General features: G+C 58.5%; 2 protein-coding genes across 2 annotated transcripts in view; one reads left to right on the top strand and one right to left on the bottom strand.

Moving 5' to 3' along the window:
• The window catches only part of SND1 (staphylococcal nuclease and tudor domain containing 1), a 232,189-nt gene that overhangs the window by 201,780 nt on the left and 11,397 nt on the right, over window positions 1-19,012 (top strand). The gene's annotated exons all lie outside the window — the stretch shown is intronic.
• LRRC4 (leucine rich repeat containing 4) lies at window positions 71-4,170 on the bottom strand. The gene has a single exon (XM_028746427.2). It carries the CDS (start codon window positions 4,043-4,045, stop codon window positions 2,087-2,089), a length of 1,959 nt encoding a protein of 652 aa, XP_028602260.2. The 5' UTR covers window positions 4,046-4,170; the 3' UTR covers window positions 71-2,086.

Genomic DNA, 19,012 nt, shown 5'->3' on the forward strand with positions numbered 1-19,012 from the left:
ATAACACCTGCAGGGGGCCCTGTGCCCCCCCTCCCAGCCGCTGCTCTAGTAATAGACGGGACGCGAGTGGCTGGTTCTAGCACTTGAAGTGGTTTTATTTAATTCAAGGAAAGGTTACTTGACAGTTTAAAAAATATTAAATACTTTTTTTTTTCCTTTTTGCTTTTTGAAATGAACCTTTTAGGCTTCCCATTTTTCCCCGTCCCCAAATTGCCCACCTCAATTCCAGCTTTGCAGGCCAGTTTTTGGGTCCCCAAAACCTTTGGAAATACGGTTGTGGTTTTAATTCTCCCTCTCCCCCCTCCCCTCCCCTCCCCTGGTCTTGGCATTCAGCATAACCCTTTAGGGACATTGCATTATTAAAAACGTTAACAATATTTATTAAAATACAAAAATACACTTGTCTCAGAGTTACAGTCAGATAATTCTGGCTTTTGGGTTGTTGTTGCCCTCTCTGCTGCCCCCCCCCAACACCCCCCCCCCATAGATTGCAACCTCTTTGATCAAATCTCCAGCAGAAATGAGCAACCAAAGTCATGGGAAGCCCCTGGTGGGACCCTGGGCACAGAGAAGACTCCGACGGTGCCCGGACCCCTTTGCACATTCCTCTCCCCTCCTAAAGGACAGGGGGATTTTTTTTGGCGGAGGGCAGGCAGGGTGGGGGGGCGTGGGGGGCAGCACCATTCTCCAAACCGCACTCCTTGCCCGGAGGATGCCAGTTTTGCCCGTTCCCTCCTGTGGCATTCCGCTTGCCTTTTGAGAAGTGGGCGAGGAGGACGAGGGCTGAGGAATGTGCCCTTCACTCGCTCCCTCGCAGCCAGAGCCCAGCCCCACACGGAGGAGGGAGGAGCAGCCCTCGCCCCCCCCCCGCCCGCCCCTCACTTCCACCTTCAGGGGGGAAAGGAACGAAAAGCACAAAATTGGTTCATGGTTCTACAATCATATGTCAAATTGCCCACAGGGTAGCCGACACGCAAGCACCCATCGCGGCGCACGAGGCTGATGCGTGGTTGTCCTCCAGGCGGCCGCACAAGACGTCCTCCTGCTCTTCTCTCACCCTCGCCGCCCCCCCCTGCCGCCCCCCCCCCCGAAAAAGCTGTTTTTGCGCACTGGACCCTGCGCACAGAGGGTTAAACAGAACCACCGCAGGAATGTGGTGCAGTGGCAAGGCACCAGGCGGCCTGCTTGGGCGCAAAGCAACTCTTCCTCCTCCCAGCCGCGGGTGAGGAGGGGGCGGCACGCCAAGGGGCCCCCCACCCTCCGGCCCATCACTTCCTCAGGGGTCACCCCCCACATGGTCGGCCCCACGTCCACCACACCCTCGCTGGGAGGAGGAGGGGCAGACTCTTGCTGGTTTAGATTTTTTTGCAGTTTGATAATACAAGTATTTCGTTCCCTTATGATAATTGTCCTTCTGTTGCTGCTGCTGCTGTTTTTTTCTTTTTAAAAAATGACCTTTTTTATTGCATTTGTAACATTTTGGCACAGTACAAACTCTTGGTGCGCTCCCCCCCCCCTTTTTTTTTTTTTCTCCTGTAAGTAAGATAGCTCTGTAAATACGGGGAGTTTTCTTTTTCCAGGGCTTTAAGAAAAGAGTGTCTCTATAGAAACGGGTTTGTTTTTACTGCATTCTAAGTAACATCTTCTAAAAAGGACAAATCCCACCCCCTGCTAGTCCCTGGTTCTGTGGTTTTCTTTTTTATCTTCACTGTTGCCTTTTCCTTCTTTCTTTCGCTTTAAACAGATCTTATTCCAGGAAGTCACAATGGCAATTTCTGACTCTCCTTTTTGTTGCTGCTGTTTGGGGGATTGGGCGCGGGGGGGGGGGGTTGTTTGTAGTTGCTGCCTCCCTTTAAATAGAACTTACAAGTTAGAAAATAGGGGGGGGGGTCTTTACATTTTTTTTTAATATAATCTGCTTCTCTTATCTCAGCCCATAGACTTAATATATAAGCATATACAAGAGGAGAAAAAAACTGTCCCCCCCCCGCCCCCACCTCTCTGTACAAAAGTTGATGTCTGTTTCTGTTTGTGCATTCTATTGCAATTTTTTTTTAATAATAATTTCTTGAGGAGGGGGGAGGAGTCAGATTTGCGTTTCCTGCACTTTCTCCTTGGGGTGGGTCTGAATTATATAAGGTTCGGCAATAGTAGTGACCGTGGGGTGCAGAGAGTTCCCCAAGCAGTTTTCTGTCCAGTGGGCCCCGTGTGAAGGTTTGTAAGTGTTGTAGTTAATGTGGTCATGAATAGCCGGCAGTACAACTGCCCCCTCACCTGAAACCCCCGACGTAGCAGTGGGGGCAGCCGCCGCCGCCGAGGCCGAGGAGGCCGGCATGTCCTCGTCCACCTGTATAATTTCCACAGTCCTGGCGGCTGCCACGGTGCTGCGCTGCTGGTGCCTTTTGCGAAGTTTGTAAAAGACAATCAACATGGCCGCCGCCAGCAGCGTCACGGCCACAAAGCAGCCAATGATGATCTTGGTGGTTCTCATCACCTCGTCCAGGCTGGTCTGCATCTTGTCGTTGTGGTTGTCCGAGGCGGGGTCCGTCTTGGGCGCCTTGGTGGTCTGGATGAGCACAGTGGTGGTGGTGGTGTACGCCGGCTGGTAGCCCGTGGACGTGGTCGGCACCGGCTTGGTGAACTTGGGGAAGATGTTCTCGGGCGAAGTCTCTGTGGTCTCCACCGTCACGGTGGTGAAGAAGCTGTAGTTGGAAGTGTTGAGCTCGGCCGTGCTCACGTTGAGGTAGGCCGAGGCGTTGGAGTTCCCCGCCACGTTGGTGACCATGCAAGTGTAGACCCCCGTGTCCGTCAGGAAAACCTGGGAGAAGTTCAAGGTCCCGTCGTTGAGGACGGAGATCCTGGGGTGGTTGGACGCGTGGCTCAGCACGGTCCCGTTGGGCAGCAACCACCTGACGGAGGACATGGAAGGCGTGCGGCACTTGAGCTCGGCCACCCTCCCTTCGGAGATGTTTAGATCCCGGGGGGCATCCATGATGAAGGGGGCCGAGCACTGGAAAGCCGTCTGGTCCACCTCCACCAGGAACTTCCCGCGCATGTGCATGGGCGCATGGCAGCGCCCGCAGCAGGTGGAGTTGGTGGGGATGTACTCCCGCAGCCACCAGGAGAGCCACAGGATGTCGCAGTCGCAACTCCAGGGGTTGTGGTGCAAGTGCAGCTCCACCAGGTACCTCAGGGGGGCAAAAAGGTCGTGGGGCAGAGAGGAGAGGTTGTTGTGGGCCAGGTTGAGCTCCACCAGCGCCGTCAGGTCGTCGAAGGCGTTCCGCTCAATCAGGCTGATCTGGGAGCTCATAATCCACAGCTTTTTGAGCGACTTCAAGCCATAGAAGGAGCCCGGCTGGATGGCGGGGAAGTTGTTCCCCGACATCTCCAGCTCCTCCAGGCCCACCAGCGGGGTGAGGTTGGGCATATCCTTAATGTTGCACATCCCCAGGTTCAGGTACTTCAAGTTGTACAATCCCTCGAACGCCCCCTCCGAGATGTACTTGAGCTTCTTGAGCTCGCCCAGGTCCAGGCGCATGAGGGAGGGGACGCGGTTGAAGGCGTAGGAGGAGATGCTCTCGATGGGGTTGTTGCGCAGCCAGAGCTCGCGCAGCTTGGAGAGGTACTCGAAGGCCCCGCTGGGCACCACCGTCAGCCAGTTGTCAAAGAGCTCCAGGGTGTTGAGGCTGGCCAGGCCGTTGAAGGCCCCCACCTCCACCTGGCGGATGGCGTTCCTGCCCAGCTGCAGCACCTCCAGGTGGTGCAGGTGGCGGAAGGTGTCGGCCTGGATCATCTTGATGTTGTTCTCCATGAGGTTCAGGTAGCGCGTGTTGGAGGGGATGCCCTGGGGCACCTCGGAGAGGCCTCGCCGCGTGCACACCACCTTGCTGAACTGGTTACTGCAGGAGCACACCGAGGGGCAGCTCTGCGGCCCGGCCACGGCCGCCACTGCGCACGCCAGCCACGTTTGCGCCACGAGGTAGACTACGGCAAGCGGGGCGGCATTCCAGGCGTGGTGCGCAGTTGCCTGCCACAAGAGCTTCATGGTGTGGCACGTTCATACTTCACCATCGTGGGGGATTCGGCATCGAACGGAGAAGTGCCCCCCCACCCGCTTAGCCCGGCTGGAGCGCGCGGCTGCCCGCGCCGCTCTCCATCGGAAGGGGAGATGGGGGGGGGGGGAGGGAGAGGGAGAGGGGGGGGGAGAAGGAGGAAGAGGAGGAGGGAGAGGGCTGCTCGGTGCGATCCGGCGAGGGGGGGGGCGCCTTCTGCGCTGGCAGGCTCCGTCCGTCCGTCCGTCCGTGCGTCCCCTCGAGGCGCTCAGCCCGGGTGCGCCATCCCGTCTCGGCCGGACCGGGCGATTCAGCGAAGGGGGGGGGGCGGCAGGCAGGCAAAATGGTTCCTCCTAGAGGGGCGCGCGCCCGCCGGAGCGGCCCGGCCAGCTATGCAGGTCCATGGCAGATGCCCGGTGCCCGGGAGAGCCTGGCCAGGCGCGGGCAGGCGCCTCGTCCTTGGGCGCCGGGCGCAGCAGCGGCAGCAGCGGGACGAGGCGGAGGAGCAGCGCTGGCCGCGGCGGGCTGCCCGGGGGGCGGCTGCTCCATGGGCTCCCCGAGCGAGCTGCTCCCGCGCCGGCCGGCCGTCGTCCTCCTCCTGCGCCTCCTCCGCGGGCCCCGGCCCGTCCGGGTTGCGCCCGCCCTGCGGGGAGCCCGGGGCGCTGGCCTTAGCGGGGCTCGGTGGGGCTGGCGGCCAGCCGGGCGCCCCCCCGGCGGCGCGGCGAGGTCGACGAGAGCTGCGGCACCCGCTCGCCGCCGCGCCGGCTGCTGCTGCTGCTGCTGCTGCCTTCAGCGCCTCGCTCGCCCCTCGACTGCGGCGGCGGCGGCGGCGGGAGGAGGCGGAGGCGGAGGCGGGGGAGGGCGCGCGGGGGCGGCGGCGGCGGCGGCAGGAGCCGAGCAGCCCGGGACCATCTTCTAGCGGCGGCGCCCCTCTCGCCTCCCGGGGCCGGCGGAGGAAGCAGCAGCGGCGGAGGAAGCAGCAGCCGGGGCTGCTCGCGCATCCTTTTGTCCTTCAGTCAGCACGGGAATGGGCCGCCGCCGCCGCCGCTGCTGCTGACGCATCGTGTTCTCGGGCAGAGCATTAGCGTGATGCAGGAGGCTTCGCTCGCTGGTCTTAACGCCGCCGCCGCCGCCGCCCCGCTTCGCTCCTGCGCCGCTTCCCTCCAGGGGTTAACGGGGAACGCGGCCAGCGGAGCAGCGCTTTGCTGAGCTCAGCTGCCGCTCGAGGACTGGGCCGGGCAAGGGAGTAGGCAGGAGCCCCCGCCCCGGGACTGGGGGGAGAAGGGGGCTGGGAGAGGCTGCTGGGGGGTCTCGCTCGCTCGGGTGGGGACCCCGGATCCGGTCGAGGCGCCGGTGGGGGCCCATCCCAGGAGGTGGCTGCGCAGGACCAGGTGCCCGGCTCTGGAGAAAAGCAGAGTTTTGGGCTGGGGAAGGGTCCTCGTGGGGCTCTGCTGTGCCCAGGCTTGTTTGGTGCCCTCCTCTAACCCTCCTGGGACGTGAGGCTGAAACTAGCGTGGGATCTTCTCCTTTGGGTGGGCTGCATCCTTTCCCCTGTTTCAAGTGGCGCTGAGTCCTCATCATCCAGCGGCAGCTGGGGCACAGCTGGGCTGGGGTGGCCCTGGAGTTTGTGCCCGTGACCTTGAGGCACCCCTTTGCCCCTTCTGGGGGTACTGGTGGCCCATGGGCCTCTGTGGCTGAATCCCTTGTGGGCTCCTCCCTGGGGAGGGTGGTTGGGTGGAGCTGGTTCTGGAGGGGGGGTGTAGGACTTGAAGCTGAGCCCCCCCCCCCCATCTCTTCAGGGCACAACTGCTCAACTGCTGCTCCTGGGGCTGCCCCCTGGCTTTGGTGCCCAGTGGCCAATATTCCCCTCTGCCTTGGTGGGGTGGGGGGAGGGAGGGAGAGGGAAAGGCAAAGAGGGAGGGTTTCTCCAGTGAACTGAGGCTGAGTGGGTGGCTTTGTCTTCTTCTGGTCTTCCCCCACCCCATGACCTTAGCACAGTGCTTACAGGTGAGTGAGGGTTCGGAGGCAAAATTGACCAGCGTCTGGCATTAAATCCCACCCCCCTGTGCCTGCTCCCCCCTAGGCAGGCACCCGCCTTCCCTCACTGAACCTTCAGCCACACACAGTTTTGTGGACAGGGCTGACTGTCTTGCATCTGGATTCTCCAGGAAATATTGATGGGTCCCTGGCTTTGCTTGGGGGTGGGGGCTGGGCAGGCAGGTGCCCCAGGCAGAGCAAAGCCCTGGGGCATCAATGGGCAGAGAAGAGAGTGCCCCCTCTGAACATGAGCAAAGTTCTGTTGTGTGAGCAAGAGAAGTCTGTCTTCTCTTCCAGCCAAGTGGAAGATATAGACAAAATCTTTGCCTTAGCCCTGTTTTCACAGCAAGACTAAACGCAAAAGATCTCTGCTGGATCACACCGAAGAGAAATCTGTAGGATTGGAGACTCACAACCAGGCTGCAGTGGAGATTAGAAATGGAGGAAGCGGCTTTCTATTTAGGCAGACCACTGGCCCATCCAACTCAGTATTGTCTGCGCTGATTGGCAGTGACTCTCCGGGGTTTGGGGCAACAGTCAGGGGTCCTTCCCAGTCCCATCTGGGAAGCCCACGGGCTTTCTGCATGCAAGGCAGGTGCTCCACTGTTGAGCTACTGTGGCCCTTCCCCACTTAGGGGAGTCGGGGTGGGGAGAGGAAGTGGGCCAAGCCCAGAGGCAGCCCAACATTTCATCTGTCTCAATTAGGCCAGACTTCGCTGTGATCATCAGAGCCTGGGCCCCTCTCTGCTGCCCTTGATGCTGCCGCCTGCTCCCCTGACAAGGTCTCTTGGATGCCTATCGTGCCACAGCTGCACCAGAGTGTGGCTAATCCAAACTGATTTCTGAAATTAAAATTTCCTCTTCCTCTGCTGGCTGTTTTCTCTCTGCCTGGTTATTATTGCATTGTATCGGCTGCTTCTCCAGGCAGACCCTGGCCGGGGGCTCCAGGGCTTCCTTGCAAGGCCTCCCCTCTTGCAAAGTTGAGGGGCTCAGCCGCCCTCCCAAATGGAGGGAGGGGGTTCTGCTCTTGCGTCCTTCCTGAGCTTGCAGTGGCTTCCCAGGGGGGTCCCATCCGGTTCCTGGCAGTGCAGACTGCAGGTCAGCCACAGCCCAGCTACCCTTGAAATGCTCACTTTCAGTCTGCCTTTACAAAGCGCATCTCTGCAGTGTGTTTGTTAGTCTTTTGCAACAAACCTGTTGCCAGGAAGCCTGCTGTTTTATTCCCATTTTTCAGATGGAGAACTGAGCCTGTAAAAGCACCGTGTGAGAATCTCAGGGCACCTTGACAGCAGCCCAGCTAGGGCATGAGGCGTCCGTGGCCAAGGCTGTGTGCTCCTAGTAACCACTGAATACCCTTTGTAGGAGAGACCCGCTGCCCTGAGATGGTTTGCTTGTGGGCTTCACATCAGAGCCTGTGGGTGGTCCCTTTGAAAGGCAGGATGCCGGACCAGATGGTGCCCTTTTGGCCTCTTCCAGCAGCTGGGATTCTTTGAGGCCCCTCATAAGGGCTGGCGTAGGCAGGAGGGTGACCCTCACCTGAATGGGTGTTGGCTGCTGCCACCTGGGCTCAGGGCTCCGAGTCCCTTCCCAGGGGTGTTTCACCTCCTCCTCCTGAAGTCCTCTGGCAGTTCAATTTAGCTGCCGTTTGCTGCGCACCTGCCCAGTGCCACCCTACAGCTGAGCAGCGGTTGTCTCAGGAATCTGCCTCGTGCCAGGGTGGGACACGGATTGCTCCATCGAGCCCCGCTTGGTCTCCTCTGACTGACAGCGATCTCCAGGGTCTTTCCCAGCCTTGGACTCCCAAGGTCCCTTTTGCCTGGAGCTGCCAGGGGGCTGAGTCTGGGGCTTCCTGCTTGTCAAGTATGGGCCCTGCCCTTTGCCCTGCAGAAAGTGGGCAGGGATGTTGATCCAGATGTTTTATGAGCCAAGGAGAGGCGTGGAGAACAAGCTCCTCCCTGGAGGCAGCAGCAAGCGAACACACACACACAAACCCACTGAGGCGCTTGGGAGAAGCCAGTTGATTGGCCCTTGTGCTTGCTGGCCTGCCCTGCTGCTGCCTGCCTGGGCTGGGAGTGCTCAGCAAGCACCTTTGGAGCACCATGTGTCCCTCCTGGCCTGGCTGTCGTTTGGGGTGTGTATGTAGAGATCAGAGGTGAGGGGCTGGGTTCAGGGTGAGTGTGGCAGATCAAGCGTCTCTGCAGAGCCCAGCCTGCCATTTCCTCCTAATTAAAAGGCATTTCGGAAATCACAGCAAAAAGCACTAAAGTATGAGCCATTACCTCAACTTATTAGGAGTCAAGGAAATTTATGGTCTGCTATAAATACCGCTCCCCGCCTGGGTGCTGTAACTCAGCTGGCCCAGCGCCTCCCCGGCATGTGGCGGTGGTGAGCAGCCCTTCGGTGGGCAGGTGACTTGTTCCTGAAGACACAAGTAAATCATCCCCAGCCAGAAGTTGGGAGGGAGGGAGGGGGGCAGCAGCCGAGGGGGGGGGGGTGTCCCAGAAAGCCGGCTCTCCTCTTGGGATGGGAAGACGCCTCTTCCAAGGGAGCCTGCGCTGCTGCTGCCGCCTCTTCTTCCACTGGTCCTTGCGATGTGGTGCCAGGTTTCAAGCCAATTCAATGCCATTCCTCTTGTCCTGCCGCTGTCCTTTGTGGGGAGGGGGGAGACTCGGGGATAACGGTGGGGCCGTACTCTGCACATGCCCAGAGGTGCCCTTGCTCCTGGGTAACCATCGCAGCAGTTGGAGCCCTCTGGGATCCAGCATCCGTCTTCCCAAAGGGAGGCCCAAGAGCAGCGGAAGAATTGGGCTTGCCCAGGACAACAGAGGCATTGATGGGGCGGGAAGGACTCTGCTGCAACCCAGCTAGCGCTTGAAGGCTTGACAAGGATGCTTGTCTCTGGCTGCTCTGTGGCCTTGATGCGCGCAGTGGAGAAGTTGTCAAAACGGCTGTCCTTCTCTCTCTCCCCACCCCCAGACAGACCTTGGGGAGGGCAAGATGCAAATGGGGGGGGGGTCCTAGCAGTGAACTCAGTCCTCCCCCTGCCAGCTCTGTTCTTGGACAACTGAGTCCCTGTGCTCCCTTCGGGGGTATTTTGTTTTGGAGGGGGGAGTGGACTGGACCAAAGCCGCCTCTCTCTCTCTCTCTCTCTCTCTCTCTCTCTCTCTCTCTCTCTCTCTCTCCTGTGATTTTCCACCAGAGCCAAGCCCTCCTGGTGGGTGAGGCGGAGGGAGGAGTCGCCCACCACCTTGCCCAGGCACCTTGCCCTGGCCAGCTGGCTTCCTCCTCTCCTGGGCCAGGCCTGGTCAGCTGGAGCTGGTTTGCATGCCACCTGCGTGCCTGTGCGCTTGGACGGCTGCCACTGCCGCTCTGGGGACGGCTTTCAAAGGGGCCTTTGTGCGAGCCATGGGGGGAAGGCGGCTGCTTTCCGGGTGGGGGGGGGGCACCGTTCCCGCCTCCTGGCAGGCCTCGGCTCCTCTGCCATTTAGCAAAGCAGCGATGGGCAAGAGCAGCCCGGCCACCGAGGGTCCCAAGGCAGGAAAGCTCACGGCTGCCTCTCCTGGGAGCGAGAGGTGTGGCCGGATGGCTCCTGGCTGGCTTTCCCCACAAATACGTTGTTCACCCGGGAGGCAGCAATAATAATATAAAATTGAAAATACTACCCTATAGCATTGATTGTTCAGCAGTCACCAGTTCATTGAAAGCCCCTCAAAGCTTTAAATGATAAAACATGCCAACGGTTCAGTTCGCATTGGCCAGTATCAATAGCATCAACATGATGCTCACCTTAAGCAGTTCATGCAGGAGTTTTTGACCCACATCAAACAGGACAAGGGGAAATGGCGAATCCCATAAAAGTGAGCTCTCCCGGCAGTCACAATCTCCTCCTCCTCCTCCAGCCAAGCCAGGCTGAGCTGTCTTTATCCCTGCACTTCGTAAGCCCAGCCGAAATGTCCACCGCAAAGGGCCCTTTGTCCAGCTGAGACGCTCCTCTGTCTCCCCCCATCACAGTTTCATGTTGAATCTCCCTCCTCCCCACCCACAACGCACCTGCAACTCTCAGCACCCTTGCGGCCATGATTTTTAACTGGGAGTGGGACCCCCATCCCGAGAGACCGCCTCTGACCTTTTCCTGCCGCTGGGCTGGAGGCCCAGCACAAGGAGGCCAGCAGGATTTGACCCACCTCCTCGTGGCATGTTGCCTTCAGCTTCACATCTGCGTTTCATTTGCTTCTGGGGGGACGAGGGATGCTGCCTCCTCAACCGTGGGAAGCCATTTGCGATTGGCAAGGCTGCCCCCGGGGGACTGTCCAAGGCCCCCCCTTCCCTGGGTGGGTGTTGTTCCCCCAGGTGATTCTCTTGCCCTCCCAGGGGGAGCTGGAGCCTGCCTCTCTCCCCCCCCCCATAAGTTTTCTGCTCCGTCACTGTCTCCTTGCTTGCTGGCTTGTTTGATCCTGATCAGCAACCTTGAAGGTCTCTCCAGGCTATCAGGCCTGTCCTGATAAGATAAGGGTGTGATAGGCGAGGGTCGAGTGCAGAAAGTGGCAGGAATAATCAATCACTCGTCCCTGGCACAGGCACACTCTCGCCCGCCTCCCACGAGGGTTGTCCTCTTGCGGAGAAGAGCTCCCCGCTTCGGGATCCATCCAGAGCCCCGCAGTTGCCAGCCTTTTTGGGGGCGACTGTGCTTTGCCACTGACATGCCAGGCGCATCTTGCGTGTGGAGGAGCTTTTGGCTTCCCACCAGCTAACGTGATAGGCTGAGCATGCCGTTCCATGCGCCTCACCTGCCTCCCTTTTTGCTCCTGAGGAGAAGGGGGGAATTGCCATGGCGTGCTTGCGTGCGTGAGCAGAAAGGGACACCCCCCCCGGGGGGGGGCAGCAGTTGTGGAAATGGACCAGGGATTAAGCTGCTTTCTCTCCTTGGCTGCAGAGCAGGTATATTTGGGGGGGGGGAGAACACAGAGGCGTCTTTGCACGGCCGGAAGTGCAAGCTGACACACAGATCTAGCTGTGTTGGGAAATGTGGGGGCTGGTCTTCAGGCGCCGTTTTCCAGAACTGGCTCCCCGTTCTCAGCCTGTGCTGACCTAGCTGCCCCCAGAGGCTTTTCTTGGTGTGTGTCCCACCCCCAAGCTCTGACCTAAGGACTGTGCCTTTTCCTTTTTGTAAAAGAGTCAGGGGGAGGCGAGAGCACACCAGCCTAAAGCATCTTTCTCTGGCAGCCTTTGGGAGCCCCAGGTAGCGTCAGGCCACCAGCATCCCTTCAGGTGCGGCGATGGGCAGCATCCTTCAAGCTCTGCCACGCCTCCCACCTCAGGCGTCCTTGGACCTCCAAGCAGAAGGTCTCAGGCCTCTTGATGGATCTGGCCATTGCTCCAAGATGGGGCAGGGGAAATAGGGGGGGTGGGATTGAGCCTGGTGCTAATATGACTGTGTATCAACACAAGCAGTTCTGCTTGCCATAAAGACACCCCCGTTCCTTCTCTGCTGCTCTGGGGATTTTCCTGTCCCCCCCCCCGTCCCCGTCCCCCCCCCGTGGATTTGGGGCAGGAGGGAAGGAAGCCCCATTGCGCTGGCTGGAGCCCTTTTGCTGGCTTGTGGCTGCCTTAGTCCAGTCCAGCCCACAATGTCTTAAGGTGGGTTTTGTGTTTCCTGTATCTGCACGCCCAGCTGAGCCGCATCACCTGATGGCATTTGGAGTTTAAATGCATCAGCAGAAGTCGAACAGCGCACTGAAACGCTTGCCTGGAGGAGCATGTTTCACCCTTGATGTAACCGCACTGAGACTCGGAGTATGTAAAACGAGAAAGCCGAGATTATTGTAGGAAATAAACGGTTGGACAGGAAAGATCCTAGTTCCAGCTAACTAAAGTGGAGCTCCCAAGAGCCGTGCTCACTGCTCTGTGTCTGAGGAGAGAGAGAGAAAGGAAGGAGGCAGGTCAGGTCAGGAAGGCAGTCGAGGAAACAGCCTTCTCCCCATGCAAATGCGCCAGCCTTCAGCGCAAGCTGAGTTTCACCCCAGCCCTTCCAACAGGCTTTGCGTTTCCCTTTAATTTAGAAGAGTCCTTGGCACTTGCAGAGTCCTTGGAGAGCACTGTGTGTGCTTCACAAAGTCCATTCTCACAGCAACCCTGCAAGGTGGGTCAGCATGGCAGCTGCTGTGTGGGGGTCTGGAAAAGGAGCCCAAAGCCCAGCCCTGTGGCTCCTGCCCTGCTGGGGCTCTCTGTGCCCCCCCCCAACCCTTGGTGTATGTATCCCATTTGGAAGCGATGCCTTAGGAGCCCCCAGCGGAAAAGGATTGTTGATCCCTCGACAGTCAGAGCTGGAATGTTTTATTTAAAGCTGAGGGCAGAGTAGATCGATGAGATGCGTAGGGAATCGGTACCGATCAGCAGCGTGGGGTGGGGTGGCCTCTTCGCACTGGGCTGCTGCCTCATGACGTAGGCGGGGGCTCTGGGTGTGCTGACCTGTGGCCTCGGAAAGGCAGGGGCTCCCAGAGCGGCCCCCTGGAGGCGGCTGGTTCTGTGGGCCCCGCAAGGACGGCTCCTTTCCCCGCTGGTCTGGGATCTATGCCGGCTCTTTATTTATAATTGATGCCTGCTGCTCTCGCACACTCCGAGGTCGCGCTGGGCCATGTTGTGTTGCGCTCCTCCATTTGCCAAGGGCAGCCAAATTGCGGCCCTGGGAGGCCTCTGGCTCTCTCTTTCCACGCCTGGGACCTCAGGGAGCTGCTCTCTGAGCCTCGGGAGGGAGGGGGCACAGGCCCCCCCTTTGAGGTCTCCTGCAGGCTGGCGCTTGTGTGTTTATCTCAAGCTTGTAGTTTAATGCCTCGTGATGACGGCTTGCCTGCTCTTCCTTCTTAGTGGCAAAACAGCAACCCAAAGACCCTTTCTGTCCTCCCAGCCACTGCCCCCCAGCTGTGATGGGGCTCGCCTTGTGCGCTGCAGCAGTCCGGGGCTGGCTCTCCCTGGGCTCTCTCTCTCCCCCTTCCCTCGCCTCTCTGCTCCGTCTCTCTCCAGTGCATTTGAACTTGCTGCATTCAGCAGCCTTGCCCTGAGCCCCTCCAGGATCTCGCAGGGCTGCTTAGTTTGCTTAACGAAAGGCGCTTTGTGTGTCTCCTTGAACGCTGCTTACCTGCTGCCGATGCAGCACTTCTCCCTGCAAGGGCTTTTCTGCTGCATTTTGGGTTGGATTTGAGTACCTCCGGGGGGGGGGGGGAGACGCCACACCCCCCACACCCCACTCAGCAAGTGGAAATGTGCTTCCGCAGCCAGCAGCATTTGGGTTAGTGGGGATTATTGGGGGGGGGGTCTCTTCGTTGTTGTTTAGTCGTTTAGTCGTGTCCGCCTCTTCGTGACCCCCTGGACCAGAGCACGCCAGGCCCTCCTGTCTTCCACTGCCTCCCTCATGTTTGTAGCTTCGAGAACACTGTCCAACCATCTCGTCCTCTGTCGTCCCCTTCTCCTTGTGCCCTCCATATTTCCCCAACATCAGGTTCTTTTCCAGGGAGTCTTCTCTTCTCATGAGGTGGCCAAAGTATTGGAGCCTCAGCTTCAGGATCTGTCCTTCCAGTGAGCACTCAGGGCTGATTTCCTTCAGAATGGATCGGTTGGATCTTCTTGCAGTCCATGGGACTCTCAAGAGTCTCCTCCTGCACCAGAATTCAAAAGCATCCATTCTTCGGCGATCAGCCTTCTTTGTGGTCCAGCTCTCACTTCCATACATCACTACTGGGAAAACCAGAGCTTTAACTATACGGACCTTTGTTGGCAAGGTGATGTCACTTTAGGAAGCGAGTTTGTGGTGGTCCTGGGAGATGGTGATGGACAGTGTTTTTGAAAGGGATGGGGGCCTTCCTTCTGCAGCTTCCCTGTGCTTGTTTCATGGGCTTTCCATGAGGAAGATCCCTCAGATGTTCTGGGCTGCCCAGGTCTGCTGCTGGCTCTCTTTCTCTGTCCCTCCCTCTCTTTTGGGGCTGGCTGGGGGGTGGGACGCACTGCTGGGGCTTCTCTAGAAGCTGGGCCCTTGGGAGCCAGAGCTTTGGCCAAACCACTAGCCTGCTTCTGCTGCGGCTCCATCACACGTGAAACCTGAGTGATCAGAGGTGGGCCTTGGCCTGGACCCAGACACTAAGTCAGGACCCCCCTTCCCATAGCAGCTAGTAAAGAGACACAGGAGGGGGTTTGGGGGGTCTTGGGGTTTTTTTCCTGAAGCCCTCAACTTCTGCCTGGGAAGCCAGCCTGTTCTTCAGCATTCCGCCATTGTTGCGTGGAGAAGGAGGAGGAGGACAATGGGCTTTCCTTGTGTGCAGATGTGGGGCATAATTTAGGCACCCCAGTTTCGAAGCAGGGCTTTATGGGGAGCTGAGGAGGGGCTGTTGCCTTGCTCCCAAGTGCTGCTTCCCTGCCACTGGAGGGGCGGATCTGTGAGCATCACAGGGTTTTACTTTGGACCGTTGGGATGCTGAGGCCGGCCAGTTGGTCGTGCAGGTGCAGCCAACCCCACAGGTTGCTCACTGCGTTCCTGAGTGTGGCGCAGCCCAGTCAGCCCACATTCCTCGGGTGACCTCCCGGGCCTCTGGACTGTGGGGGGGAGAGCACTGCTTCTTGAGCTGCTGCCTCCCTTGCCTGCCCTCTCCTGCCCTTGGCACCGCAGGCTGTGCAGGGCTCTCAAGGTGCTCCCTGGTCACCTGCTCCTCACCTGGTCCAGGGCTGCCCAGGTGGGTGTCCTTGGCGCTCCTGATGCTAACTCTGGCCTTCCTTGAGAGAGTCAGGGCTCCCCATCCCTTGAGAGACTCGTGTCCCTTTCTCCTTCATCCTTTAGGGCAGTGTTTCTCAACCTGTGGGTCCCCAGATGTTGTTGGACTACAACTCCCATCACCCCGACCACTGGTCATGCTGGCTAGGAATGATGGGAGTTGTAGTCCAACAACATCTGGGGACCCACAGGTTGAGAACCACTGCTTTAGGGTATGAGAGAGGCCTGGCTCAGTCCCAGGCAGGCAGCGAGAAGACTCTCTTTACTCCTCCTTGTTGTTCCTTCATTTCACACAAGAGACAAGGTCCTCCTTCTAGGAGCCGGGTAGAGCTACAGGGGCAACTTTGTTAAGCAAAGGATTGGTGCTTCAGAGGAAGGAAGGAAGGAAGGAAGGAAGGAAGGAAGGAAGGAAGGAAGGAAGAAGACCTGGGCAAAGAGAGCCTGTGGACCAGCGGCCGGTTTGTGGGGCTGCTGCCAATCTTTCTGGGCCTGAGGGTTGGGTGCCAGGAGCCGTTCTGCCCCTGCAAATTGGGCAGGGGGGTCATGCCAGCCTTTCCCCCCAGGATTCCTCAGCAGCCTGTGCCTGCCCCTCTCGATCTCTGCCTTGGATCTGCGACAATCCCCCTGGGCGGGTAGTAGGCATGTGGCGCTGCTCCCCAGCTGGGGGCCGGGAAGGAGAAACCAGATTGTGTCGGGAAGAATCTGCAATGCTTATCGCTTTACAAACGCCAGCGGAATTCACCTGGGAGAGGGACAGCCTTTGAATCGACGCAGCTACAAGCATTCCCCAAAACAGACACAAAGGGAGGCCAGGTGCGCAGGCAGAATGATAAGCTGCACATGTGGCGGTCGTGGGGGGGGGGGTCCTCTCTCCTTGCATGCGGCATTTCGGGTTGCAGAATTTGCCGGCTCCTGGCCGTGCCCCGTCGCTCTCTGACCCCAGACCGAGTGCAGGAGCGAGGCCGGCCGTCAGATGCGGCTCTTCCCCATCCTGGTCCTTCAGCTGCCACCCATCCTGCCGGGTTCTGGGGCTGCGAGGTCTCAAAAGCTCCACCCCCCCCCCCCCATGAATCTGATGCTGCCGGAGGAGCCCCCCAAGCAGGCAGCTTCTGGCAAGCTGGAGGGAGAGGTTTAGACAAGTCCTGGCTCCCCAGTCGTTCCCCCTCCCGCCGTGTCCATGCTGCGTCCGGGGCCGTCTCGCCAGCAGGGGGGGTTGACATGAGATGTGTATAAACTCCGGTACTAATAGATACTTGTCAGAGGATGAGGCTTGAGCGTGACAGGCAAGTGCTGGCGCGTTTACCTAGCGAGCCCTGTCAATCACTCGGTGGGCTTGAAGGCTCCTCCGCCCGGCTGCCTTGACAGCCAGCCCCACGGCTGGAAGAGAGCCTCCCTCTGGGTGGGCGACAGGGAGGTGGGTGGGCGGGCTGGGTCCCTGGGCTGAGAGCCCCCGTGGCAGCCCATGCCTGCCCCAGAGAAGGCTGCAGAGGCCGGCTCCTTCCCCTCCCTGCTTCATCGTCCCTTTCTCTTCAGGGCTGCTGGACTTACCATTCTTGTTTATATATATAAATATTTTCTATTAGATTTTACATAACAAATTTCAATTTAAACATATCATTCACCTTAGGATTCTCAGAATCCCTTACTTCCCACCGCCCTCCCCTGGTTTCCGTGGTCCATCCCTTTTTCCTTCAGCTTATCCTATTTTCTCTAATTTGTTAGAAATATTATTAACCATTTTCCCATTGTATTTTGCATGTTACAAGCATTACTCTAATCCTGCCAAGGTGTGGTTTTTTTTAGTTGGTTACAATGTTCTCTTAAATACATTATAATTTTTCCCATTCTCCCTTGAATTTCCTCTCTTCCTGGTCTCTGATTTCGCCATTTTGGCGTAGTCCATCATCTTCATCCACGCCCCCTCCCCTGGTTGGAACTTGCCATTCCAGCCCTGTTCTTGGCGGGGTCAGCAGTGGGGATTTGCGGCTGGCCCCCCTGCCCGAGGGTCTGGGAGGTTTCGAGCTCTGCGGTGCCATGTGCTGGGTGAAGGTCCCTCTTGGGCTGAGCGCTTTCCCCAAGGGGAACTGCCTTGGGCAAAAGGCAAGGGCTCCTGGCTTTCTGTGGAGAGGAAGGTGGGAGTTCCCTCCCAAAGGGGTCCCATAGAAGCTTGTCCCCGTCTGCCAGGGGCTGGGGAGGCTGGGGAAGAGGTGGGTTCAGCAGCTGCCTTCTGCAGAGTCAGACCCTTGGCTAATCCACCTCAGCACTGCCAACACTGATGGGCAGCTGGGGGTTGCCAGAGGTTTCAGAAAGGGGACAATCTCAGCCGCACCTTCTCCGCCTGCCGCTCGACTTCTTCTGCAACTTCTTCCGTGAGGCTGCAGGATCCAGACTGAAAGGCGAGCCTGTCACGCACAGAGCACGCTCTGCGTGTGTATACTGTAAATATAAGATATACAAGACGGCTGACGTTAATGGCAGCACCGGATTCTCAGCGACTTCGCTTTTATCACTCCAACTGGCAGGACTTCTGACCCGTCTGCCTTTTAAAATTCATTGCCCCCTCCTCATTTGGCTCCCCCCCCCCCACGCCGGTGCTGATCCGTCGCGGCTTCCCCCCACGCAGGGGATTGTAAATCTCGCCTCTCTGCCGTACAACCCCTGTTATCATTTTCACGGCTCACCTCCGCCTTTGAATACTTAATTTAAAACTTCTGCCTCCCGCTCAGCGGTTCGTAATTCCAGGCCTGGTTCCTGGGGGGGGGGGAGGAAAAGAGGGTGATGGATGGGCCTTGGGAGGAGAGCGGAAGCCATAAGCCGAGTCTCCAGGGGGGGGCGGGGGCAAGGGGAGAGTGCTTTTTTAACCGTTAAGTTTAATAAGATGGATATCTGGAGCACATAGTTATTCTAATCATGCCATTCCGCCTCCTAATCTATCGGCCTGTGTGATGGTTATGGCTTTTAAATTTCCGCAACCTTACAGTGACAAATCGTGACTCTTTTCAGTTGCAAAGTTTGGAACCAAAGTCTGCGGGAGAAGAGTTGGGGTGGCCCTCAACATTACCTGATGAGCGCCCCAGGCGACCCTCCAAGGTCTCCCTCGACCTGTTTTTGCACGCAGAGCTTTCAGGGTGCATTGCAGCCCAGACACAGGCGTCCCTTGGCTCCAAGGAACCCTTTGGACTCACAGCAAGGGGGCAGGCAGCTGGGCTGGCCGGGGAGCTTATTCTGTTCCTAAGCATTCCTGCCTTGCATGTCTCTCTCAGGGACATCCTAGGTGGGTTACGGCTGCTTTTTAAGAAGCCCAAAGCAGCAGCGACCGATGGAAAAAGAGGAGGAGAGCCAGAGAGGGCTTGATGGGAGAGGCCAGGCCCTCAAGGCCTGCGGAGGACCAGCATTTTCACAACAAGGGGGGGGGGGAGCTCAGAGCCACCTGCAGGGCCCCCCGCCTTGCCCCAGGCGGCAGGAGAGCAGAGCTGGCCTCCAGATTGCGGCTGGTGCAAAGGAAACAGAGTAAACCTTTTCTAGCATGGGAGTTCAGTTATGGGGAAGGAGTCACCTGTCGCAGGTCTGTCTGCCAGAGATCTTACTGTATGACTTGTGTGTGGTCCCGATTTCTCTTTGGACCCTCGTGCTTTGAACATTTGTTTGTTGTTGCCGAGGCAGAACTTCTCATGAACTCAAGAGATTCCTTTGGGTGAGCCCGTACTTGAGTGGTTCGTGTTGCAAAACGATGATCTGCTTGCGCTGCGCCGCAGTGGATCTCCCCCGGCTTGCCTTCGGGAAGCGGAGAACACTTGAATTTTTCAAGAGGCCACTCGAAGCCCTGGGAGCGCCCAGCCCCTGTTCCCTCCCCACTCATGGCAAGGGGAGGTGACCCAGTGGGCAGCTTCCCCTCTGGGTGCAAAGGGAGAGGCGGGAGATCCCAGTGGGGGGTGTTCCTTGGAGAGGGTGGGCTCTGAAGCCCCTCCAGGCTGCCTCCTGCTGTTGCCGCTCCTTTCCCCCTCCCGCCTCCTCCCCGTGCAGCAGTTTAAAAACCTGCTTCTCTGCTAAGTGCTTCGCTTTATGCATCAAAAGCCTTTTCACAACTGAGTAAAGCCTAAACGGCGAGAGGAGCTGGAAGGCGGGGAGGCAGCTGCAGCCGTGGGCGTCCAGGATCCGTGGGGCC

This window comes from Podarcis muralis, chromosome 10 (assembly GCF_964188315.1).
Source record: "Podarcis muralis chromosome 10, rPodMur119.hap1.1, whole genome shotgun sequence".
Classification (NCBI taxonomy): Eukaryota; Metazoa; Chordata; class Lepidosauria; order Squamata; family Lacertidae; genus Podarcis; species Podarcis muralis.

Excerpts from the sequence above, each read along its gene's own strand:
- LRRC4 (XM_028746427.2), bottom strand. The coding sequence starts at position 4,045 with ATGAAGCTCTTGTGGCAGGCAACTGCGCACCACGCCTGGAATGCCGCC.